Source organism: Octopus sinensis, linkage group LG3 (genome assembly GCF_006345805.1).
Source record: "Octopus sinensis linkage group LG3, ASM634580v1, whole genome shotgun sequence".
Taxonomy (NCBI): domain Eukaryota; kingdom Metazoa; phylum Mollusca; class Cephalopoda; order Octopoda; family Octopodidae; genus Octopus; species Octopus sinensis.
In genome coordinates this window covers 72,721,543-72,743,528 of record NC_042999.1, presented here as the reverse complement: position 1 = coordinate 72,743,528, position 21,986 = coordinate 72,721,543, and the positions used below count along the sequence as shown (strand labels likewise).

Genomic DNA, 21,986 nt, shown 5'->3' with positions numbered 1-21,986 from the left:
AATGTACAAGACAGAGGAGATAGACCCAATGACTTTCTTCTTTTCCGAAAGTGGGTGGGTTGGGGTGGAACTCGAGCAATTTCAAGTGAAGTGAAACATCAACTGCGAATCAATAGAATACGATAAGATGTATAAACGTCGTAATTCCTATATATTTCTTTTCTTTTACTTGTTACAGTCATTAGACTGCGGCCATGGTGGGGCCTGGCCTTGAAGAATTTTTAGTCGAATGAATCGACTCCAGTAGTTATTTTTAAGCCTGGTACTTATTCTATCCGTCCCTTTTACCGAACCGTTAAGTTACAGGGACGTAAGCACACAAGCACCAGTTATCAAGCGATGGTGGTGGACAAACACAGACTCAAAGACACACACACACACATATATACATACATATATATATATATGTACGACGGCCTTCTATCAGTTACCGTCTACCAAATCCACTCACGAGGCTATGGTCGTTCCGACTCTATAGTAGAAAACACTTGTTCAAGGTGCCATGCTGTGGGACTGAACCCGGTACCATGTGGTTGGAAAGTAAGCTTCTTACCACACAGCCACGTCTGCACCTATTTCCCAACTTTCTTAATCCCTAGATCCTATATCACATTGATGGATATTTTTGGCAGTAGAAAGTCAAACAACAGGCTCTATTTATCGTAATTGTGCACGAAATAAATAATATATTCATTTCTAATTTTGTCGAAACTCTCCGCCTCTCCCTAAAACGGCCTCATATGTAGGGAAAAGCGTGTAGTCCAATATGTTGATCTCCAGTACTTAACTAGGGTGTTTTAGCAACCCTGGGAGAATGAAAGGTAAAGTTGACTCGGTTTGAATTAGGAAAATAAAGAGCTCTGTCTATATATCGTAATTAATTTGCCAACTATTTTACTGATCTGGCCAATTGACTACTCTCTGCGACAAATAAATATCGGTTTCAACTTTGTTTTTAAAAATAAATGTACAAGATAGAGGAGATAGATCCAATGACTTTCTTCTTTTCTGAAAGTGGGCGGGTTGGGGTGGAAATTAAGCAATTTCGGGGAAGCGGCTAAGTCGATTACACCCCAGTGCTCAGCTGGTACATATTTTATCGACTTCGAAAGGATGAAAGCAAAGTCGACATCGGCGGTATTTGAACTCTGAACGTAAAGACAAAAGAAATACCTATTTCTTTACTACCCACAAGGGGCTAAGCACAGAGAGAACAAACAAGGACAGAAAAACAGATTAAGTCGATTATATCGACCCCAGTGCGTAACTGGTACTTATTTAATCGACCCCGAAAGGATGAACGGCAAAGTCGACCCCGGCGGAATGTGAACTCAGAACGTAGCGGCAGACGAAGTACCGTTAAGCATTTCGCCCGGCGCGGTAACGAATCTGCCGTTTGCCACCTTGGGTCAAATATTGTTCTTTATCTATATTGGATATATTTGTACATTGGTTTTATAACCTTTTCTAATCTAGGCACAAAGCCCCAAATTTTTGTGGAGCGGGCCAGTCAATTAGATCGACCCCAGTACGCAACTATTATTTAATTTATCGACCCCGAAAGGATGAAAGGCAAAGTCAACCTCGGCAGACGAAATACCGCTAAGTATTTTTGCCCGGCTAACGTTTCTGCCGGCTCACCGCCTTACATTGATTTAATAGCATTTGCACAATACAACATATCTTAAAGGAAATTATAGTTGATGAACAAAACGGTATTTTAATATTCTAATATATCACAGAAAGAAAATACAACCAGCCATAGACCTAAGATGATTGAAATATATGTTAGATATAAAAATATACATACATCGAAGAAATACAAGGTCGCAAGATTTGCAAAAGTTTCAGAAATTGGTATCACAGCACCAAGCACCACCAGTAGTAGGCCGTACATTCCACTGAGTATGATGAAGAAACCATCACTGCAAAACAAAGAAGTGACGAAATAAATGTTTTAAACTATAAAAAGTAAAGAAATATAAAAAAAGTAAAGAATTATAATTTTCGCCAGTTTTCAATCATAGCAATTTATAAATAATATCGATTTATGACTTAAAATTTTTAAATTTTTAAATAATTTTTCCTTTAAAGTTCAATTTGTTTGTTAAAGTATAATGAAGTTGATTTCACCCTTCTCCTCCTCTCTCTATGTCAAGAGAAAAATGAAGAGGGAGAGGAACAGAGAGAGAAAAGAGAGATATATTATTAAAGCAGGATTGAGAATGATATTTACAAACGTAAGAATGATTATTTTTATTCTACTAGTTTCAACGGACAATGGCCATGTAAGGGTATTACGGTCAAAGTTACAGCCATATCCCCTAGGTTCTAGTGTTAGTGGATTGGTACATTGTTAATCGAAACCAGAAAGATGAAAGGCAAAATCTTCTAGGCAGGATTTAAACTCAAAATATAGAATAACAACGAAACGTCAAAGTATTTTATTCAACGCTCTATCCTTTCCTATTTCTTTATTGCCTACAAAGGGCTAAACATAGAGGGGACAAACAAGGATAGACAAAGGGATTAAATCGATTAGATCGACCCCAGTGCGTAACTGGTACTTAATTTATCGATCCCGAAAGGATGAAAGGCAATCTCGACCTCGGCAGAATTTGAACTCAGAACGTAACGGCAGGCGAAATACCTATTTCTTTACAACCCCTAAGGGGCTAAACACAGAGAGGACAAACAAGAACAGACAAACGGATTAAGTCGATTATATCGACCCCAGTGCGTAACTGGTACTTATTTAATGGACCCCGAAAGGATGAAAGGCAAAGTCAACCTCGGCGGAATTTGAACTCAAAACATAACGGCAGACGAAATACCTATTTCTTTATTACCCACGAGGGGCTAAACATAGAGGGGACAAACAAGGACAGACATAGATATTAAGTCGATTACATCGACCCCAGTGCGTAACTGGTACTTAATTTATCGACCCCGAAAGGATGAAAGGTAAAGTCGACCTCGGCGGAATTTGAACTCACAACGTAACGACAGACGAAATACGACTACGCATTTCGTCCGGCGTGCTAACGTTTCTGCTAGCTCGCCGCTTTAATCCTTTCTATCACCCACTGCCAAGTCCTATATAGCCATGATATTATATAATTATGATGTTATGTAATTATGATATCATTAGCACATCACGTTGTGCATAAACGTTCGTCTTCAATTTTTCATATTAAAGCAATTTCTTGTTTATTACGCCAAAGTTTTCCCTGTTTGAACAGACTCTTGGTGAAAAAATATTCACCCTATGACTATCACAAGTTTTTAAAACATATTGCATATGAGATTACAATATCCAATATGTCTATTCCTTTTTAAAACGACAGTAGGATCGGAAGGAGATTTAGCTGCTCTTTCAGGAAAATCAAGCTCCTTGTTATGTATTTGTTCAATATAATTCTTCTTTTCTACTCTAGGCACAAGGCCCAAAATTTTTGGGGAGGTGGGGGCAGTCGAATAGATCAACCCCAGTATGCAACTGGTAATTAATTTATCGACCCCCGAAAGGATGAAAGGCAAAGCCGACCTCGGTGGAATTTGAACTCAGAACGAAAAGACAGACGAAATACTACTAAGCATCTCGCCCGGCGTGCTAACGTTTCTACTAGCTCGCCGCCTTGTACGATGTAAATTTTACGTATTCACTGAAGGACCATGCGTATAATAACATCTTATTTTGCCTTCCTTCATAAACGCAAGGTTTTAAGATTATATAAAGAGGAAAAGGAGAAAAGGAAAAGAGATCGTAATGGGACAACTTTGGGGTAGTCGTTCTCGTACAGCGAGTTGCGGCACACCAGTGTACTGCATGACGGAGTTGCTATATTTTTAAAAAATGTGAAATTTTACGTTTTATTCGTTGAATAAAGAAGTATTATAAGGCGGCGCCGAGCAGAAATGTTAGTACGCTAGGCGAAACGCTTAGCAGTATTTCGTCTGTCTTTACGTTATGAGTTCAAATTCCGCCGAGGTTGACTTTGCCTTTCGTCCTTTCGGGGTCGATAAATTAAGTACCAGTTGCGTACTGGGGTCGATTTAATCGACTGCCCCTGCCCCAAAATTTCGGGCCTTGTGCCTAGAGTAGAAAAGAATAAAGGAATATTATATACTCTCCTATAATTTATATTATTATTTACAGGAGGGTATCGAGTTGGCAGAATAGTTACCGCACTGAGTAAAAGAATGTTTAGCAGCAACTTTTCCGGTATTTGCATTTTGAGTTCAAATTTCACCGATGTCGACTTCGCCTTTTATTCATTGGAGTCGGTAAAATAAGTACTAGCTGAGGACTGGGGTCAATGTTATCGATTAACCTTACCCTTACAAAATTTCAGTCCTTGTTCCTATAGTAGAAAGCATTATTTATATTTAAAGGCTAAAATTTATGAATTACTTCTTTCTTTAAATAAAAATATTTTTATATTTTTCAACTGTGTTCTCAAAATACACCAATATATTTTTTATTTGCGAAAATATCTGAAAACCACTGTTGCAGACATAAAATGAAAAACAGCCGAGTTAGATCAGATGAAATTTGATTCAAATTTGTTAATGTATGTATTGTATTTCAGTAGTGCATTTTGACTTGACACGTCTCACTGCTCATAAGTTGTTGGGAATACATAGCAAAGAGTCTGATGATATCCACAAGACTGGCGTCTGAACCAAGTGTAAATCATCTCTAATCCACCAAATACCATGAAAAGCAAAACTGAGCATCAAATTTATAAGAACCGCTCAGTGGCCATTAGGATTTTCTCAGTCCATGAATATATATATATATATATATATATATATATATATATATATATATATATATATAGCTATATAATCAAACTGAAACAAATTAAGAAAAAACGTTTATTTTTTTGTAAAATTTGTCAACATAGAACTGCGTGTATGCACGCACTACCTCGCAGCTTCCCACTTCATAGCTATTCATCATGCGCTGGTACGGACATGTCCTCGGCCTCCCACCAGATCATCTTACCAGATCTTTAATATCATTTGACGCAGTAACTGCGGGCTGGAAGAGGCCCCACGGCAGGTACTGTGACATGCACTGTAACAGGCACCATGGCAGGCCCATGAAAGACCCCATAGTAGGCTCCGAACTAGATGGCTGGACGTGATTAAGGAATATCTCAAGAAGCTCTACGTCATCTTGAAGGACCGCCAGTGATGAGGGACACTGGTAGACCTGGTCGGCACTACCCCCGGGACCACTAACTTGGGATGACCCCAGCCTCATCAAGCAATACCATGAAGCAAGCAATATTTGTCAAAAATGACTTATATTATTATTATTATTGTGTGAGAGAGCAGTGCATGCCATCAAAGTGGCACTGGGGTAAAATATACGAAGCCCAGTATACCCATCATGACTACCCGTCTGATAAAGGTACACTAGGCATATGCATCACAACCATATGTGCGCGGCATGGTGATTTCATATCAAGATAAACAGCACATGACCTTGCAGGTGGGGCCCAGTTAGAATTTTCTTCAGGTTGAGTAGCCCATCCCACTCAAAAGGTCCTTGAATAAAGGTTGTTTAAGGATGTTGAACGAAACACTCATATTTCCAGCGGTGAATTATTCAAACCCCAAAGAATCCCTCTCAACACATAGCCATGGTGCTCCTCCACTACTTCTCATGATCAGAGATGCACATATCGTCATCCACTAAGGGACAAGCTCAACTGGTTAAGGTCAAACAACTGAAAATTGCTATAGCCCATATTTTACTCCAAGACAAAACAATGTACATGATAAAACTTCCAATCAGTTAGGATGAGAAACCATGAAGGTCACTGCCAGGTACTGCATCAGGGCATTATTATTATTATTATTATTATTATTATTATTATTATTATTATTATTATTATTATTATTATTATTATTATTAATAATATTATTGTTATTATTATCATTATTATTATTATTATTATTATTATTGTTATTATTATTATTATTATTAATTATTATTATTATTATTATTATAATTATATTTCCATACCGAACTGATTTTTTATTATCTTCTATGTCCTTTTTATTCTTCTCGTCGTCTGGTTTGGTTTGGCTTGGAGGTGATTGCTTGCGCTGACGTTTCTTGGCAGCACTTTTCCGTAAGTTAGTTTTCAAAGCATTAGTTGATTGGACATCATCATCAACTGGAAAATGATTATAAAATAATTCTTAATTAATGAAAGATCATAATATTTCGAACGTATTAACCTCTTTTAGAGGGGAAAAAATGTTTTTAATAAAATTTACATTCGCACATCGTTTCATCGGTTTGATCTACGATTTTTAACCAGTAGTTTTACTCCTAGAAACGTACATAGTCTTAGATAGGATTCGAACTAAAATATTTTATTTTTAAACTGAAGATACCAAGGTTTGTATCCTCCAAGGTTTTTGCTGACTAGACCAAAGATATCTAGATATATAGCATGGCGATCGAAGACCAGATCGATAGACATATGGAGCAGATGTAAATACTGTAAGAGAGAATTATAAAGTATATATATATATATATATATATATATATATATATACACATACATACATATATACATACAAACACACGCGTGCGCGTACAGACACATATACACACATTGATATATGTAAGGTAGGACATGTGAGGGAGTGATAGAGAGAGGAAGAGACAAGCACTACGTCGAGAAACTGAACTGACCTCAGCTATCAGCCGCTTTATAACATTGTTGGAGAGACTTTTGAACTACCTTGTACATCATATAATAATTTCGTTTCATTATATAACCTTTTTTCGTAGAGTAGATGCAAAGCCTTGTCATATCTACTGAAAAAATTAGGTCTCTATTCTCTGATGAAGTTATTTCATTTCATTTATGCAAGTGTTTATTTATGCAGCTAATGTTTCGTTTGCATCCAAGTAGTTTCGGATTCAGTCTCACTACGATAGTCCCGGGTCAATCAATGCCTTGTGAGTGGAACTGTGTGAAAGTATTCCTGCCCTTGTTTATAAATTGTATAAATTCGTGATCGGGAAGATCATTGCTGACCTTCAGGAACATTGTGCGCTCTATGACTAACGTATATTTTGCATTTGCGGTTCCGTTGGTGGCTAATGAGCCCGGCTCTTGACAAGCATACACGACTGCAAACATTGCAAACCAAGTTTTCCCCATTCACTACACCAGCACTACACCAGCAGTGCGCTTAAGTTCTTCATGCAGAATACGTGCTCTCCCAAAAGTGTCGACCCTCTCCTTAACCTGCTTCCTCCATCTGTGGCGATGATAGGTATTGCTCTCCCCGTTAGTTTACTGCATATCACTGGCCTTTAATGAAAACTTGACACAGTCCTTAAATCGCAGCCTTGGTTTCTGCCGGGGTCTCTTTCCATTCACAAGTTCCCATATAATATCTGCTTAGGGATCCTGCTATCCTTCATTTTAATAGGGTGTCCAGTCCAACGTAACCGGTGCTGTTGCACCATCACCTCAATACCCAAGATATCAGCTGTCCTCAGGACCTGTGTCTGGAGTTTAAAGGTCCAGCCAATATTCAGAATGAGTCTGAGACATCTCTGATGAAAGCGTTCAAGGACCTTTACATGACGTTTGTAAAGGGTCCATGTCTCACATGGGTAAAGGAACGATGTCAGTACACATGCACAGTACACAGAAAATGTTGTTTGCTTTGTGATGCCTGCTGGGATCAGACACGAGACTGAAGAGACCGGAAGGAATTTGTTGCTCTTTGCAGCCTGAAAGATATTTCATCATCTAGGGAGCAAGAACGGCTGAGTGTGCTGCCCAGATAGACAAACTTGTCTACCACTTTCAGAATTGTTCCTTCAACCAAGGTAGCTTATTCCACATATGGATTTCCTGGTGCAGGCTGGAACATTACAACAGAATTGTCCAGGCTAATGCTGAGTCCAAATGCCTTGCAAGAAGCAGAAATACGATTCATAAGTATTTGCATGCCATCCACTGTATGAGTGACCACTAGGTGGACATCCAATATGCTAAATGTAGACTCCCATATGGTCTGACCACTATGAAAAATTGTTCTCAAGAAAATTCAGCAAAACACCAGAACGTAAGCGAGCAAGTCAAATGAAAAGATACAAAATATAATGATTAGTCAGATACCAGATTTCATTGTTACCCTTTACATATTTACATACGTAAATGTCCGCAAATCATCAGTGCGACCGTCATAGAAAATATAATTTGCAGAACTATACACGGGACGTCCACAAGATAGGGAACATGCATATAGTTCTATCAATTATATTTGGGGGTATATTTCAGATGTCCTTTTCATTTGTCTTTTCATTTGTCTTACTCGCTTATGTTCTGGCGTTTTGCTGAATTTTCTTGAGAACAATTTTTTCTTAGTGGTCAATTGTGCCTGCAGACAGATATACTCGTATGTACAAAATATAATAAATTTTTCAATTATAAAATTTATGCAATATTCACAAGCCTATTTGCGACATAGGTCGCGTTTCCACTACGACTTAAAACGGTTAGACTCGAACAGAAATCGCCCAGTAATTGCCATTTGAATGAACATTTTGTTTTCACTATAAAACATATATTGCTAGGTTTGTATCAAACCCTTGAGACCCAACTCCACTCTAGCCGAAAAATATAGAATACCGCATAAGTAATATAAACGTCTTAAATTCAGTGACAATGTTAATGAAGATGTTACGCGTTAATTTAATGTGTTAAACTTATCTTTATTAATGTACTAGCAGCTAAGCCTGGTTTCACCCAGTCGGTTTGGATGATGTGGCTGTAAAACCTGCTCTGTGTAAGCATTCGACTTGTTTGGGCACACTTACGGGAAAAAGCAATTTTAGAATGACTTTCTCCTATCAAAACGCTAAAAGTAACTGAACCAAAAAAACAAAAACCAACCAAGATTCAACCAAGTCAAAAACTAAACCCAAATACTAAGCGAACAAAGATTAACCATTCCACTTCCATTGCGCGCGCACATGCACACACACACACACACACACACACACACACACGCACACACACACACAAACACACACACACATGTACACACACACATTCACATACCCCCTTTTACATACACATATATTCACAGAGTTGAGACGCTGTTTGATTTATTTTTTCAGCGTACAATTTTCCTCATCCCACTACCAAGTATGACATCACTCCTTCCTTCCTTCCTTCCTTCTTCATCTATCACCCCTTCCTTTCTCATTCATAAAAACAAGAGTATTATTATAGTAGATTATCTCGGTAACCATGCGAGCTATGAAAAAATACAAAGCCTAGCAACACTACCGGATCAGTCTACACATCTGTGTAATTTTTCGCGCAATTCCACCCAGCCGTTTGACAGTGAATCCCAAGATAAGAAAGAATCGCCCATGTCAAATTTATATGTATAGATATCGAATTATACATAGATATATAAAATATTTACACAGATATGAGTTAGAACTTGTGGTCCGCCCGCAGTCCTTTTTCATTGGCAATTTTTGTCCTCCGCACTAAAAAGTTTCCTGACTCTTGGTTTAACTAGTAGAAGAAGGTTTTGTAGCTGAGGATATACAAGTCAGAGGAGGGTTGGTTACTATTCATGTTGCATACAGACCCAGCAATATGTAGGCAGGCCCTGATATTGCATTAACCAGTCCTCTGCTTAAGGGCTAAATAGGTTCTGTGCCTCACAGTAAGTTTGGGAGAACATGGGAGTAAATTGTAGATAAAGCGATAGAAAAGAAAGTAAAGACACTGCTGTATTTTTCTCAAGAAAATTAATGAGTCGTTAAATTTTGGTTTGACGGTCTATGACTGCTGACGACTCTAGAATGTGTGTGTGTGAGTGTGAGCGTGTGCGTGTGCATGTGTGTGTGCATGTGTGTGTGTGCATGTGTGTGTGTGTGTGTGTGCGTGCGTGTGTGTGTGTGTGTGTGTGTGTGCGTGCGTGTGTGTGTGTGTGTGTGTGAGAGAGAGAGAGCGCGCAGATCGAGGCTACCTATAACTAAAAGAGTCATTCTCTACGGGTTTGAGAATATAGGACTGTATCAAATACGTTACCTCCATTTCAAGACTGCAGGTAATAATTTGATGCATATTTAGCTGCTATTTTTAACGGGTTCAACGACTACACAGAAGCTCCATCTTTGACTTGTAGTAAACACCATCAAAGTGGTAATGCGTCTCAGACCCAATTCTTGATTTCATATTTTGCTAATGAGTTTTGCAGGGCGGGGTGAGTTACGATACAGGCTAATATCCACTCAAATTCTGAGACCTGATTTTTAGTACAAAATGAAAAAATAAAATAAAAATTATATTTATGCAACTTATGCAACTGAGAAAGTTAAATCAGAATTTGGTAACCGGATTGCGAAATACGATAGATTATAAAGTAATAGTTTGAAACACACTTGCACATCCGGTATCACTTCCTCATTGACATTTACAAAAACAGCAGAAAATTTGTGAATCAAAATGGTAATGTGTGTGTGTGTATGTATGTATGTATGTATGTATGTATGTATGTATGTATGTATGTATGTATGTATGTATGTATTTATGTAAGTATGTATGTATGTGTATGAATATATATATATATATGTGTACACACACACATATATGTATATATATTTATATATACCTATAGATATATATACAAAAGCATATATGTTTATATGCATATATATATATATATATATATATATATATTATATATATATATATGTGTGTGTGTGTGTGTGTGTATACATACATACATACATACATACATACATACATACATACATACATACATACATACATACATACATACATGCATACATACATACTTACGTGTATATAGGTGCAAGCATGGCTGTGTAGTTAAAAGGTTTCATCGCAGCCATTCGACTACACGGCATATTGGCCAAGTGTCTTCTAAAATAACGTCGAGTTTACCAATATCTTGTAAAAAGATTTTAGCAAGCAGAAACTATGCAGAAGCTTACATTTATGTATATATGTGTACACATATACACATTCATTCATGCACACACACATATGCGCGCGCGCACACATACTCTCACACACACACACACACACAAGTACATTCATACATAGATACATCCGTACATAAATACACACACACATACACTCACACACACGCGCACACACACACGCACTCACACACATTCACACACACATACACACTTAAATAAGATTTGTATAAAATCCTTGTGGTATGCGATGCAAAGCCCGTCCGTAGGTATTAGCTACCAGATGTCATGATACTGTGAGACAGGCTCTTGTGAGTGGATACACACCAGAAACTCCATAGTATCCGTAGAATTTATATATACAAATGAATAATAGAAAATGATTTAAACAACGCAATTGAAATAAAGAATGCCGTTTGATCCATTTTTCTGTTATTCATATATATCTTTATATATAAAAGTCAAGTTGTGTGTCTGTCTCCTACGATTTAGATTCCTAACTATTCCCACATTTTGCGGTGCAGTTTAACCAAAACCGGGTATCTTATAGTCGTGATTCATATCGAGCCCTTCTGGGTATTAGCGCGCGTCTACGATGAGTCTACGATTTAAAAAAAAATTTACCATCATTTTTTTCCATTTCAATGCATTTTTTTCGCTATTATATAAGGGAAGTAACACTCTAAAAATGTCTACGATGAGTCAACGATTTAAAAAAAAATTTACCATAATTTTTTTTCCATTTTTAATGCATTTTTTTGCTATTTTTTGGCTATAACTCTCTAAAAATGCTTATATAGTTGTTTCCCTTACAAACCCGAGCAACGCCGGGCGATACTGCGAGTATATATATATAAGTTCGCCATGATAGATCGTCATGATAGATCGGTAGCCACTACACACATTTTTTCTCTCTTTGTTTCTCTCCTTGATTGTTTCTGTGTTCCTTTCTGTGGAAGAGCGTAGGCTCGAAACGTAAAAGACTTTTTCAATTTCCGAGCGTTATACTAACACATCTGTTTGCTTTCTACACCACCTGTCTTCGTCTTTTGTTTTTTCGTGAATTCTCCCTATATATAGGTTTATGTGTGTGTGTGTGTGTGTGCATGCGCGCGCGTTTGTATGTGTGTGTGTGTGAGTGTGAGTGTTTGTGTGTGTGTATGTGTGTGTGTGTTTGATTGTGTGAGTATTTGTGTGTGTGTATGTGTGTGCGTTTGTGTGCGTTTGTGTGTGTGAGTGTATGTGGCTGTGTGTGTGTGTGTGTGTGGTTGTGTGAGTGTGTGTGTATATACATATACATCTGTAATTCTAGATTTGGTTGAATTCCGAATGTGTACAGACTACCATATTTAATAGCATACTGCCGTGTGAGATTCATCCCAATTTCATTAGAGCCTCTATACCGTACACATTTTGAACCTTATAAAAAAAATTAGGCATATTACACATTTTTTTTGCGTACATCACTAGTAAAAATTAGAAGGAATTCTGAGTAAATGAACTGGCAACTGATCATGATTATTTTACCTTGACAAATGCCGTCTTTGTGGAGGGAGTCTGATCGTACTCGGTTACTTTACGTACTCACTAACTCTCCACATGTAATTGCATCGAGCTCTTTCACCAGTAAAGATTACCAATTCGTATGGTAGGGACATTTCTTTATGCTCTGAATGTTAATGTTTCCTACAATAGCTTTCTGCAATAACCGTCATTTGCTGTCAGTTATGCCTCGTTTTCTATGGTTTCCAGTTGAGTATTTTTTTTGTAGGAACGTTTTTAAGCTTATTTAGTCGCAATGGATCAACTGGTACTGGCGAATGTCGGCGGTCCATCGTTATTTGCTTAAGCATTTTTATTATTTGTTGCGTAATAACACTGCAAATAATAATGTTTAAGCAAATATTTCTTTTTTTAGGAGTGAATCTCGGTCAAATAAGGCTATAAATAATAACGGGCAAATACTGGGTTTAAAATTTTTTCTATCCAAATAAATAGTTATTTCCTGTTCTTGAAAGTTCTAAAATTCTTGTGACGTAAGTAAGTAAATATTATTATTATAGGGTGAAAATTGGATATTAATTTGATTAACATCAATTTAAAACCAGTGGTCTAGCATATTAACATCTGAAGGTTCAGTAAATTGTATTACATACACATGAGAGGGATGACCACTATGTGGACAACCCTTATGCTAGAAGTAGATCCGCTATATATTTTTGTTACTTTTCATTTGTCTTACTCGATTACGTCCTGGTGTTTGTAAATTTTCTTGAGAACATTTCTTTGTGGTAAGACCATAGTGGATCTACTTCTAGCATAAGGGTTGTTCACATAGTGGCCATCCCTCTCATATGTATGTATTATTTTAGAGTAAGTCGGCGAGCTGGCAGAAATATTAGCACGCCCGGCGAAATGTTAAGCGGTATTTCGTCTGTCTTTACATTCTAAGTTTAAATTCCGCCGGGGTCGACTTTACCTTTCACCCTTTCGGGGTCGATAAATTAAGTACCAGTTGCATAGTGGTGTCTATCTAATCGACTGGCCCCTTCTCCAAAAATTTCGGGCCTTGTGCCTAGTGTAGAAAAGATTATTATTATTACTGGGTAGAAGAGTGAGTCTGGATTATAATTAGACGAAAGTAAGGAACGTTAGGTCCAAGTGGCGGCTCATATATAAAATTAGTTGGGGTGCTGCTTCAGAAAAATTTTAGCCGTTGTTTTAATATTGTGTAAAAGGAAACAAACATACAAAATGAAAATTTATACATAAACCTGATCGGTTCGCATTTTAGCCACTGCCGGGTAGTGTGTTTGATTTGTTCACTGAACACCGCCGCGAATTCCCCCTTGCTTTTCAAACATTCCCCCTAAATCACAAAATAAGGTGGTGGGAATCAGCTCTATTTTTAAAATCCTAGAAGCAACACTGTAGCTGGAAGCAGGATAATAATCTAATTCTACACTTGATCACATTCAAGAATATAAATACGTTTTTAAGCACAACACACGCGGAGTCAAAAAGAAACACTAACTTTCACCAGCACACCAGAGTCGGCACTGCGTGAACCACAGTGCTCTTTTTCCTTAGCGTGACGCTTCCTATCTCGGACATGTGAGCATGTGCGCAACAGCCAAACACCGCGTTACTGGAACTGTGAAACGTACAATTCTATACAATGATTTTTGTATTCTTTTCGTAAATTAGGGGTTGGCTACTGACATTAAGCTTAAGGATTATGTGATGTACAAGTATATAGAAAGAATTAAAGAAAAAGGACTTATTATATTCAATGTTATCGATGATATCGAGTGGAAATAGGAGGTGCTGCAGTTTCGCAGTGCCTATACACTGTTGGGTACAAAATTAATTTAAGGGATGCCCAGTTTCGCATATAGGATTGGGGGTGATATTTTGAGACATCGTGGGAAAAACGTATATATTTATTGACGGAATATATATATTGAAATGATTAAAAGGTTTCACACGAGTACAAGTTTAAAAAAAACACAAAAAAGAAAAGTAAATGCTAAAAAAATGCAGGAATGTTGGTAATGTTGCAAATACCACTACGATCCAACAGCAATCAGAAGGGAACAAAACACCAGCGCCATATGGTTTTTGTAAGAAAAACATATGAACTTCCAGAACTAATATCATGAAAGATTAATTTAATTTATTTCAGTTTATTTTTCCTGTCATTTCAGCAGGACTAAATCATCTTTCTAAAGCAAGTGAAGTTGGTAGCATACTTTGATAAAAATGTAAATACTGTTTTACTTTTGTCCATGATAAAGTTCTCAAAGCGCTTTCATTTTTGTACGTTTTGATAAGTATGTATATGTATGTGTATGTATGTATGTATGTATGTATGTATGTATGTATGTATGTATGTATGTGTGTGCGTGACGGCCAATATCACATAAGCTATTGCTATGGTCAAGAAAATTGAGGAGATAAATAGATTAAAATATTAAATAAAACTATAAATGACACACACACACACATACACACATTTATAAATTATTAAATATAGCAATAAATTGTATATACATACATATACACATACATATATAATACATACATACATACATACATACAAACTTATTTGGTATGTATGTGAGTAAATTTATTTAAAAACAATTACAAGCTTTTCAATTTCAGGTGCATTTTCAACAATAAATTCTCCTATATATATATACACACACACACATATGTATGTATGTATGTATGTATGTATGTATGTATGTATGTATGTATGTATGTATGTATGTATGTATGTATGTATGTATGTATGTATGTATGTATGTATGTATGTATGTATGTATGTATGTATATATGTATGTATGTATGTATGTATGTATATATGAATGTATGTATGTATATATATGTATATATGTGTGTGTTTGTGTGTGTATCGATTATATGCAATAGAATCAGTGTAATAGAAAATAGTGTAATAGAAAATATATCATGGTTGCAGGGACGATTTTAATTTTCCTCCGGAGATAAATAGTATTTTAACAACGGCATGCCCACAAGAGATGTTATCTATGGGCGAACACCGCAGTAAATTTACCCTTCAGCTATGTATTTACATTAAGCATGATAAATAGATGGCTATACATACATACATACATACATGCATGCATGCATAATACATGCATGCATACATACATACTTATGTACACACTCACACACACAAAGACACACGCATGTTCACGCATATGTACATTAAGATATGTAGAATAAAATAAGATAAAATATATAGAAAATTTTAAAAATATGTTTATGAATGATAGTATTACATAAATTAGAACATATTTCTGGAGGGAGTGATAAGAATATGCGTGTGGCATTGTGGAAGTGTGGCGTGTTTAAGAAAGGGTGTATTGTGTTGGGGAGGAAAAGATGAAGAAAACTAAGTGTATGAAATATTTATACAGACCTACTGAGTCAATAATAGGAATGTATACATAAAAGCATGTATGTGCAGCTATTTATACATACATACATGCATACATACATACATACATACATACATACATACATACATAATACATACATACATACACACACATACACACACACACACACACACATATATATATATATATGAGAGAAGGTTTGAAAATGCAATTGTAAAGGTGTTTATTGACTTGACCAGCTTCACTTTTTAGAAAATGCTTATCAAAAGTAAGCTGTAAAGCTTTGTATAAGCTTTGTTGTGTTAAGTCCTGGTTGTCACAAAGGCATTAAAATACAATTATACATTCTTTGATAATAATAAGAAAATGTTAAAAACAGTTTACAAGAAAGTATTTAAGAAAGTATTCAACAAAAAGTATTAGGAGTTCAATAAAAATCATGTTTGTTTGGTAGTATATATCTACACAGAAGGAAATATATTTAAGAATTTATAAAAAATTGGAGAGGAACTGATCTGTCTTTCTGACATTTTTCTGGCAAGACAGAAAAATGTCAGAAAGGCATCTTTTTTTATAATATCTTTCTTTTCTGTCTGTGAATCCCTTGTAACCTTTTTTGCGTCGCTGTTATTTCCAATAAAGATGTTCGTTTTGTACATTACATTTTACTGAAAAGTTTTATTGAAAAAGACTAGCGGGTAGATATTAATGAAAGGCAGTTGTATCAAGGTAGTGAATTTTGTTTATTGCCAGATTGATTATCGCTAAAGAGGTGTGCAGAGTCGTAAAAACAACTATGACTCATAACACTGTTTCTATTGAAAATTTTTGAGGAAATTAAGTGTTTTAAGAAAGATTTTGTTTCATAGGTTTAAGAAAGATCAAATAATATTTGAATCGATATTTAAAGCTAAAAGGTAGGTTAAATCATAGGATCTTACAAATTTTTTCTTTCTTTAAATACGTTCCATTATATCATTGCAATACTCTGCAGTATGGTTAAAAAATTCTTCATCCTATGATGTCTGAGATCCGTTTATTAATATTACGAGGCTAGACTTTTGAAGTAGCAGAAGAATGGTTGGAATATTTATGCATTACAATATCCCTTTAGATTTTACTGGGATTAAGTTTAAAGTTATGTTTAAGAAATTAACTATGTTTATGCTGGCCCTAACGTTGATTCCTAAGTTTAATTCTTTGAACATTTCAATTAGACTTTTCTTCTAAACCTTTCAAGCTGTTAGTCGCTTTAATGATGTCATGTGATTAGTCTATCGTCTATTAAAGCTCTGTGTCTTGGGAGTGAAATTTTGCCTGTAATGAGTTTAGAGTAAATAATTCTATTAGATTACACATTAAAGCTCAATCAAAACGCCCTATGGAAATGTCAAAAAGTTCTGTGTCTTTATGCTTGACCCCAAATTAGTCATCAGAGAAAAGAAGTGGCTTTCTAGCATGCAGAACACGTCAGCGCCCATGACACTAATTAGGGAACAATCTGCTGCCTAAAACTAGTGCTTATTGTAAGACAAGTTTGACTAACGAAGTGCTGAATTCCATCCCGAACATTTGCATTTGTGAGCATCGTGTACTTTGCAAAACCATTTAATAATCAGTGTCTTCATTAAAGTAGGGTCGGATAAGAAGTTAATTTTGTGGTACTTCAATATAATGTGTAGTTAACGGGTTGCTAGACATTCTTCTCGATCATCTATCTTGAGTTCTAAAAATATATATTCTGTAATATTATGACCAAATCGGTATTTTACTGACCATTCGATGTCAATGTAATGAGAGTTTTGATTTGTTAGTTTCTGAAGTGCTTTTACACGAAACTCTTGGCATTTGAACAGCTACTGTAATTATTCTCAGCCTATAAGAAATTATATCCATCTATCCATCCATCCATCCATCCATCCATAAACACACACATGTTTATATATAGTACTTAAATTATTGAATTTTATTTGTTGAGCTACAGTGTTGCGAGACAACCTAAACACAAGAACGTACAAACTCCACCATATTCCACATACACACACACACACAACATGGTATAGGTATGACGGATATACTAAAGTGGTTCCCAACATAATAGCAGTTCAGTGACTGAAGCCTGTAAACATAGATACACTCATACAGACACACACACACACACACACACACACACACACACACACACACACACACACACACACACACACACACACACACACACACACATATATATATATATAGCATTGTAATATACATTAAAAACAGTCAGAGATACACATACACATACACATACACACAAATGTACATACACGCAAATATGCATACATACATTCAATTTGTGCACATGTATACAAAGATATACAAGGTGTTTATAGAATCCTTCTGCGACTTTAGGTTTTGTAAATGGCAACATTTGAAGAAAAGGTCAACAGAGTGCTATGACTAGCAGAATTAGCGTTTATTACAATAGCAGAACTTATTACACGAAAGATGCACCACACAAGAATTAGCTAAAAATTAGGTGAAACAGTTTGAAAAAAACAAAACAAAATAAAACAAAAAAAAAACTGTGCCAGTGAATGGCCAACTGTTAGCACAGGAGGCTGTGACCGTAGTCCAGGAAACACTTTATAGAAATTCAATAAAATTAGCGTAACGTGCACCTGTTATGCTAAACATCCCACCACATCAGCAGTGTTGACAGAAGACTCTGAAAGTGAAACGAAATGAACCTGCTCACAACGTGTAAATAGTCGAAATGCTAAAGGAAGAAGACTTCGGTGCAAGAATGGGTTTTGTCAAAATTACCACTTCCCAATTGTTTACATTTTCTGAAAAAGCAGCTTTTCGATTCAATGGTAAAATGTATCGCCGCCATTGCTTGAATTCGGGGAAAAGTAAACCACCGCTCCACCAAGAAGTCATGCACTTTCGGCCGCTTCTTATTTGAAGGAGTAACAGCGAATGGTGAGTGTTACCTTCTAATGTTGCTGAATTCTCTCACATCTGAGCTATGATAATTAGATAATCCAGCAAGGCGGCGTAGCATGCTACTATGTTTCAGATATCCGACGGGTTTTGAATGATATGTATGTAGACAAATGGAGTAATAGGGCTCGACAAATTGCTTGGTCACCCCGTTCGCCTAAGTGACTATTTTTATGAAGTCTTGGTATAACTGCTGTTTACTTATCAACTCTTAAGATGGTTTCAAATTTTGCCACAAGGGCAGAAATTTTGGGGAAGGGGTTAAGTCGATAACATTGACCCCAGTGCACAACTGGTATTTATTTTATCGACCCGAAAGGGTGAAAGGCAAAATCGACCTCGGTGGAATTTGAACTCAGAACGTAGCGGCAGTCAAAATACCTATTTCTTTACTACCCACAAGAGGCTAAACACAGAGAGGACAAACAAGGACAGACAAACGGATTAAGTCGATTATATCGATCCCAGTGCGTAACTGATACTTATTTAATCGGCCCCGAAAGGATGAAAGGCAAAGTCAACCTTGGCGGAATTTGAACTCAGAACGTAGCGGCAGACGAAATACCGCAAAGCATTTCGCCCGGCGTGCTAACATTTCTGCCAGCTTGCCGCCTTCATCAACTCTTAAGATGAACATAGGCACAGAGTTACAGAAGCAATCAATGAAATCACGGAAAACCAATTGAAGAATGCTGTCAGTGAGTTGGAAAACCGGTTTATACGATGTCTTATGAAAGATGGCGTTCATGTTGAATGTCAGCAATGTCAGCTGTATTGAATAGAAACTGTATAAATAAAGCTTTTATATGCAATGTACAGTGTAGTTTTTCTATCATATCTACTTTCAACGTTTAATGTTGCGCAAGAATTTTATAAATGTCATCTCTCTCCCTCCCCTCTCTCTCTTTGTGAGCTCACACAGAAGAAGTAAGCACATTATTGCAAAACAAAGTGGAAAAGATTAATACTCGAATACCAAAGGTGGAGCAATGTGCTTTTTATTAAAGCCGATAAAAATTCTTTACAAACTTAATTTCACATTACTGCTCGCCGGAGAGTTGTGATCATATATATATCACGCAGAAAGGAAAATCTACTTTTTTCTGTCGAGGGCTAATATGCCCCATTATTAGCCAATTTTTGTTAATCATTGCACGGTGATCGCTATAAGCTTTAGGCTTATATAAATACCATTATTATTATTTACAGGATTGTAAAATCCGGCGCCGTATAACAAAACCGTTCGCACCGAACGCATATATACATACATACATACATACATACATACATACATACATGCATATATATATATATATATATATATATATATATATACACACATACGTACCGATCTACAGGCATATATATATATGTATACATACATATATATATGTATGTATGTATAGATTTATACATATATATTACGCTCAAAGGTTGTGTAGAGGTAGTGATATGCAATATGTGGCTTCTTTCTAGACCCTGATCCTCACACTCCTAAACGATCAATCGTGTTCAGGGAAACCCTGACTTAGTAGTAATACCGTCCTATCTAAAACTGTTTTAGGGATAGTCTGCTCTCACTGAGCTGAGTAGATTTAGAGGAGCATATCTTTAAAAAATCTATACTCAAAATCTCCAATGGCAGGAGACAGATGAAGACTTATGATATCAACGAGTGAACAGACGGACCGACTATGAAAGCGCAGCTCAAGCAACACCTGGGCTGTTAACAGTGCATTCCAGTTTCAATCATAGTTCTGCATATCATATTGAAATGTGCCGTAGAGGATATCTTCAAGACCACTGTGCATGGGACACTTCCTGGCAACCACGCCACGAGCATTTCTTCACTGAAGAAAGAAATACTCGGAAACGTGGAGGAGCCGACAACGACGTGCATGTATATATATATATACACACATACATAAGATAACTTCATAAATAATACTTTCAAAAATTTATTTATATCTCCCTAATATAAAGGATGTATTACAAAAGTTTACAAAATCCAACTTTATTATTCCGCGTACATACAAGTCCATCAGAGCACGGTTCGTATTAGCACCAGGTTCTCTCTCTATCTTCACCATCAGACGCACACACACATCTGAGATAAAAATTAACAAATAATAAAAGTAAAATAAATGTATTTTTTAGCTCAGGTTTATTGATTGGGGAATGCTTAATTTGAACTTATTGCACAAAAAATCCGAAAAACTGTGGATCCTGGAAACACTAGTCATGAGTAAAATTGCACCAGCAATAAGAAGATATATGAAATATCTCGTGAGTAAACGACAAACTGTTTTGAGTTACCGACAAATGACGGAATTATAAAGAAGTAAATCTTCCTGATTAGTAGAGGAATATTTCAAGAGGATCTCCTCTTTCCAATCCTTTCTGACTGGCATTAATATCTTTAACTGACATGTTAAGCAGAAATGGACGAGGGTACAAATCCAGTGGAAAATAAACCAACGATTTCTGTATATGGGTCATCTAAAGTGGGATGCTGCAAATGATAAGCAACTAGAAACGTTACAGCAGACAGGGCACGGAGTTAGCAAAGAAATCAATATGAGATCCGGGTTAGGAAAATGCGCCATGGTGACCTTGAAGGGAGGGAAATAACTGACACTAATACTATACTAATAAGGAACTAAGATAAGGGAATTAGATCAATTGCAGATATACAAATATTTTGGGAATATATGAATTAGATAAGGCGAAACACGCACAAATGAAAGAAAAAAACACACAAGGAAACAATATTATAGACATATTAGGCTAATACTTAAAACGGACCTGAATACAAAAAAAAAAGGGAAATATATCAATGTTTTATATGACCCAGCTATAAGCTACAGTTTTAAACATTCTCATATGAGCGCTAAACGAACTCGCAAGACTTGACAAGAAAACAAAGAAAATAATGACGGCATTTAGAATACACAACCCAAAATTTAATATAGAAAGACTATATTTACCACAAATACAAAGCAAAATATAAAAAATGTCCACTGTAGAATATCTAGTCCAGAATCATGATA

General features: G+C 36.2%; 1 protein-coding gene across 1 annotated transcript in view; it reads right to left on the bottom strand.

The window, feature by feature from the left end:
* The window catches only part of LOC115209666, a 100,529-nt gene that overhangs the window by 13,580 nt on the left and 64,963 nt on the right, over window positions 1-21,986 (bottom strand). The window contains exons 3-4 of the mRNA XM_029778134.2: window positions 6,041-6,194; window positions 1,811-1,925 (exon numbers count right to left, since the gene is read on the bottom strand). Of these exons, the coding sequence (XP_029633994.1) occupies window positions 1,811-1,925; window positions 6,041-6,194 (269 nt within the window). The remainder of the gene's footprint in view (window positions 1-1,810; window positions 1,926-6,040; window positions 6,195-21,986) is intronic.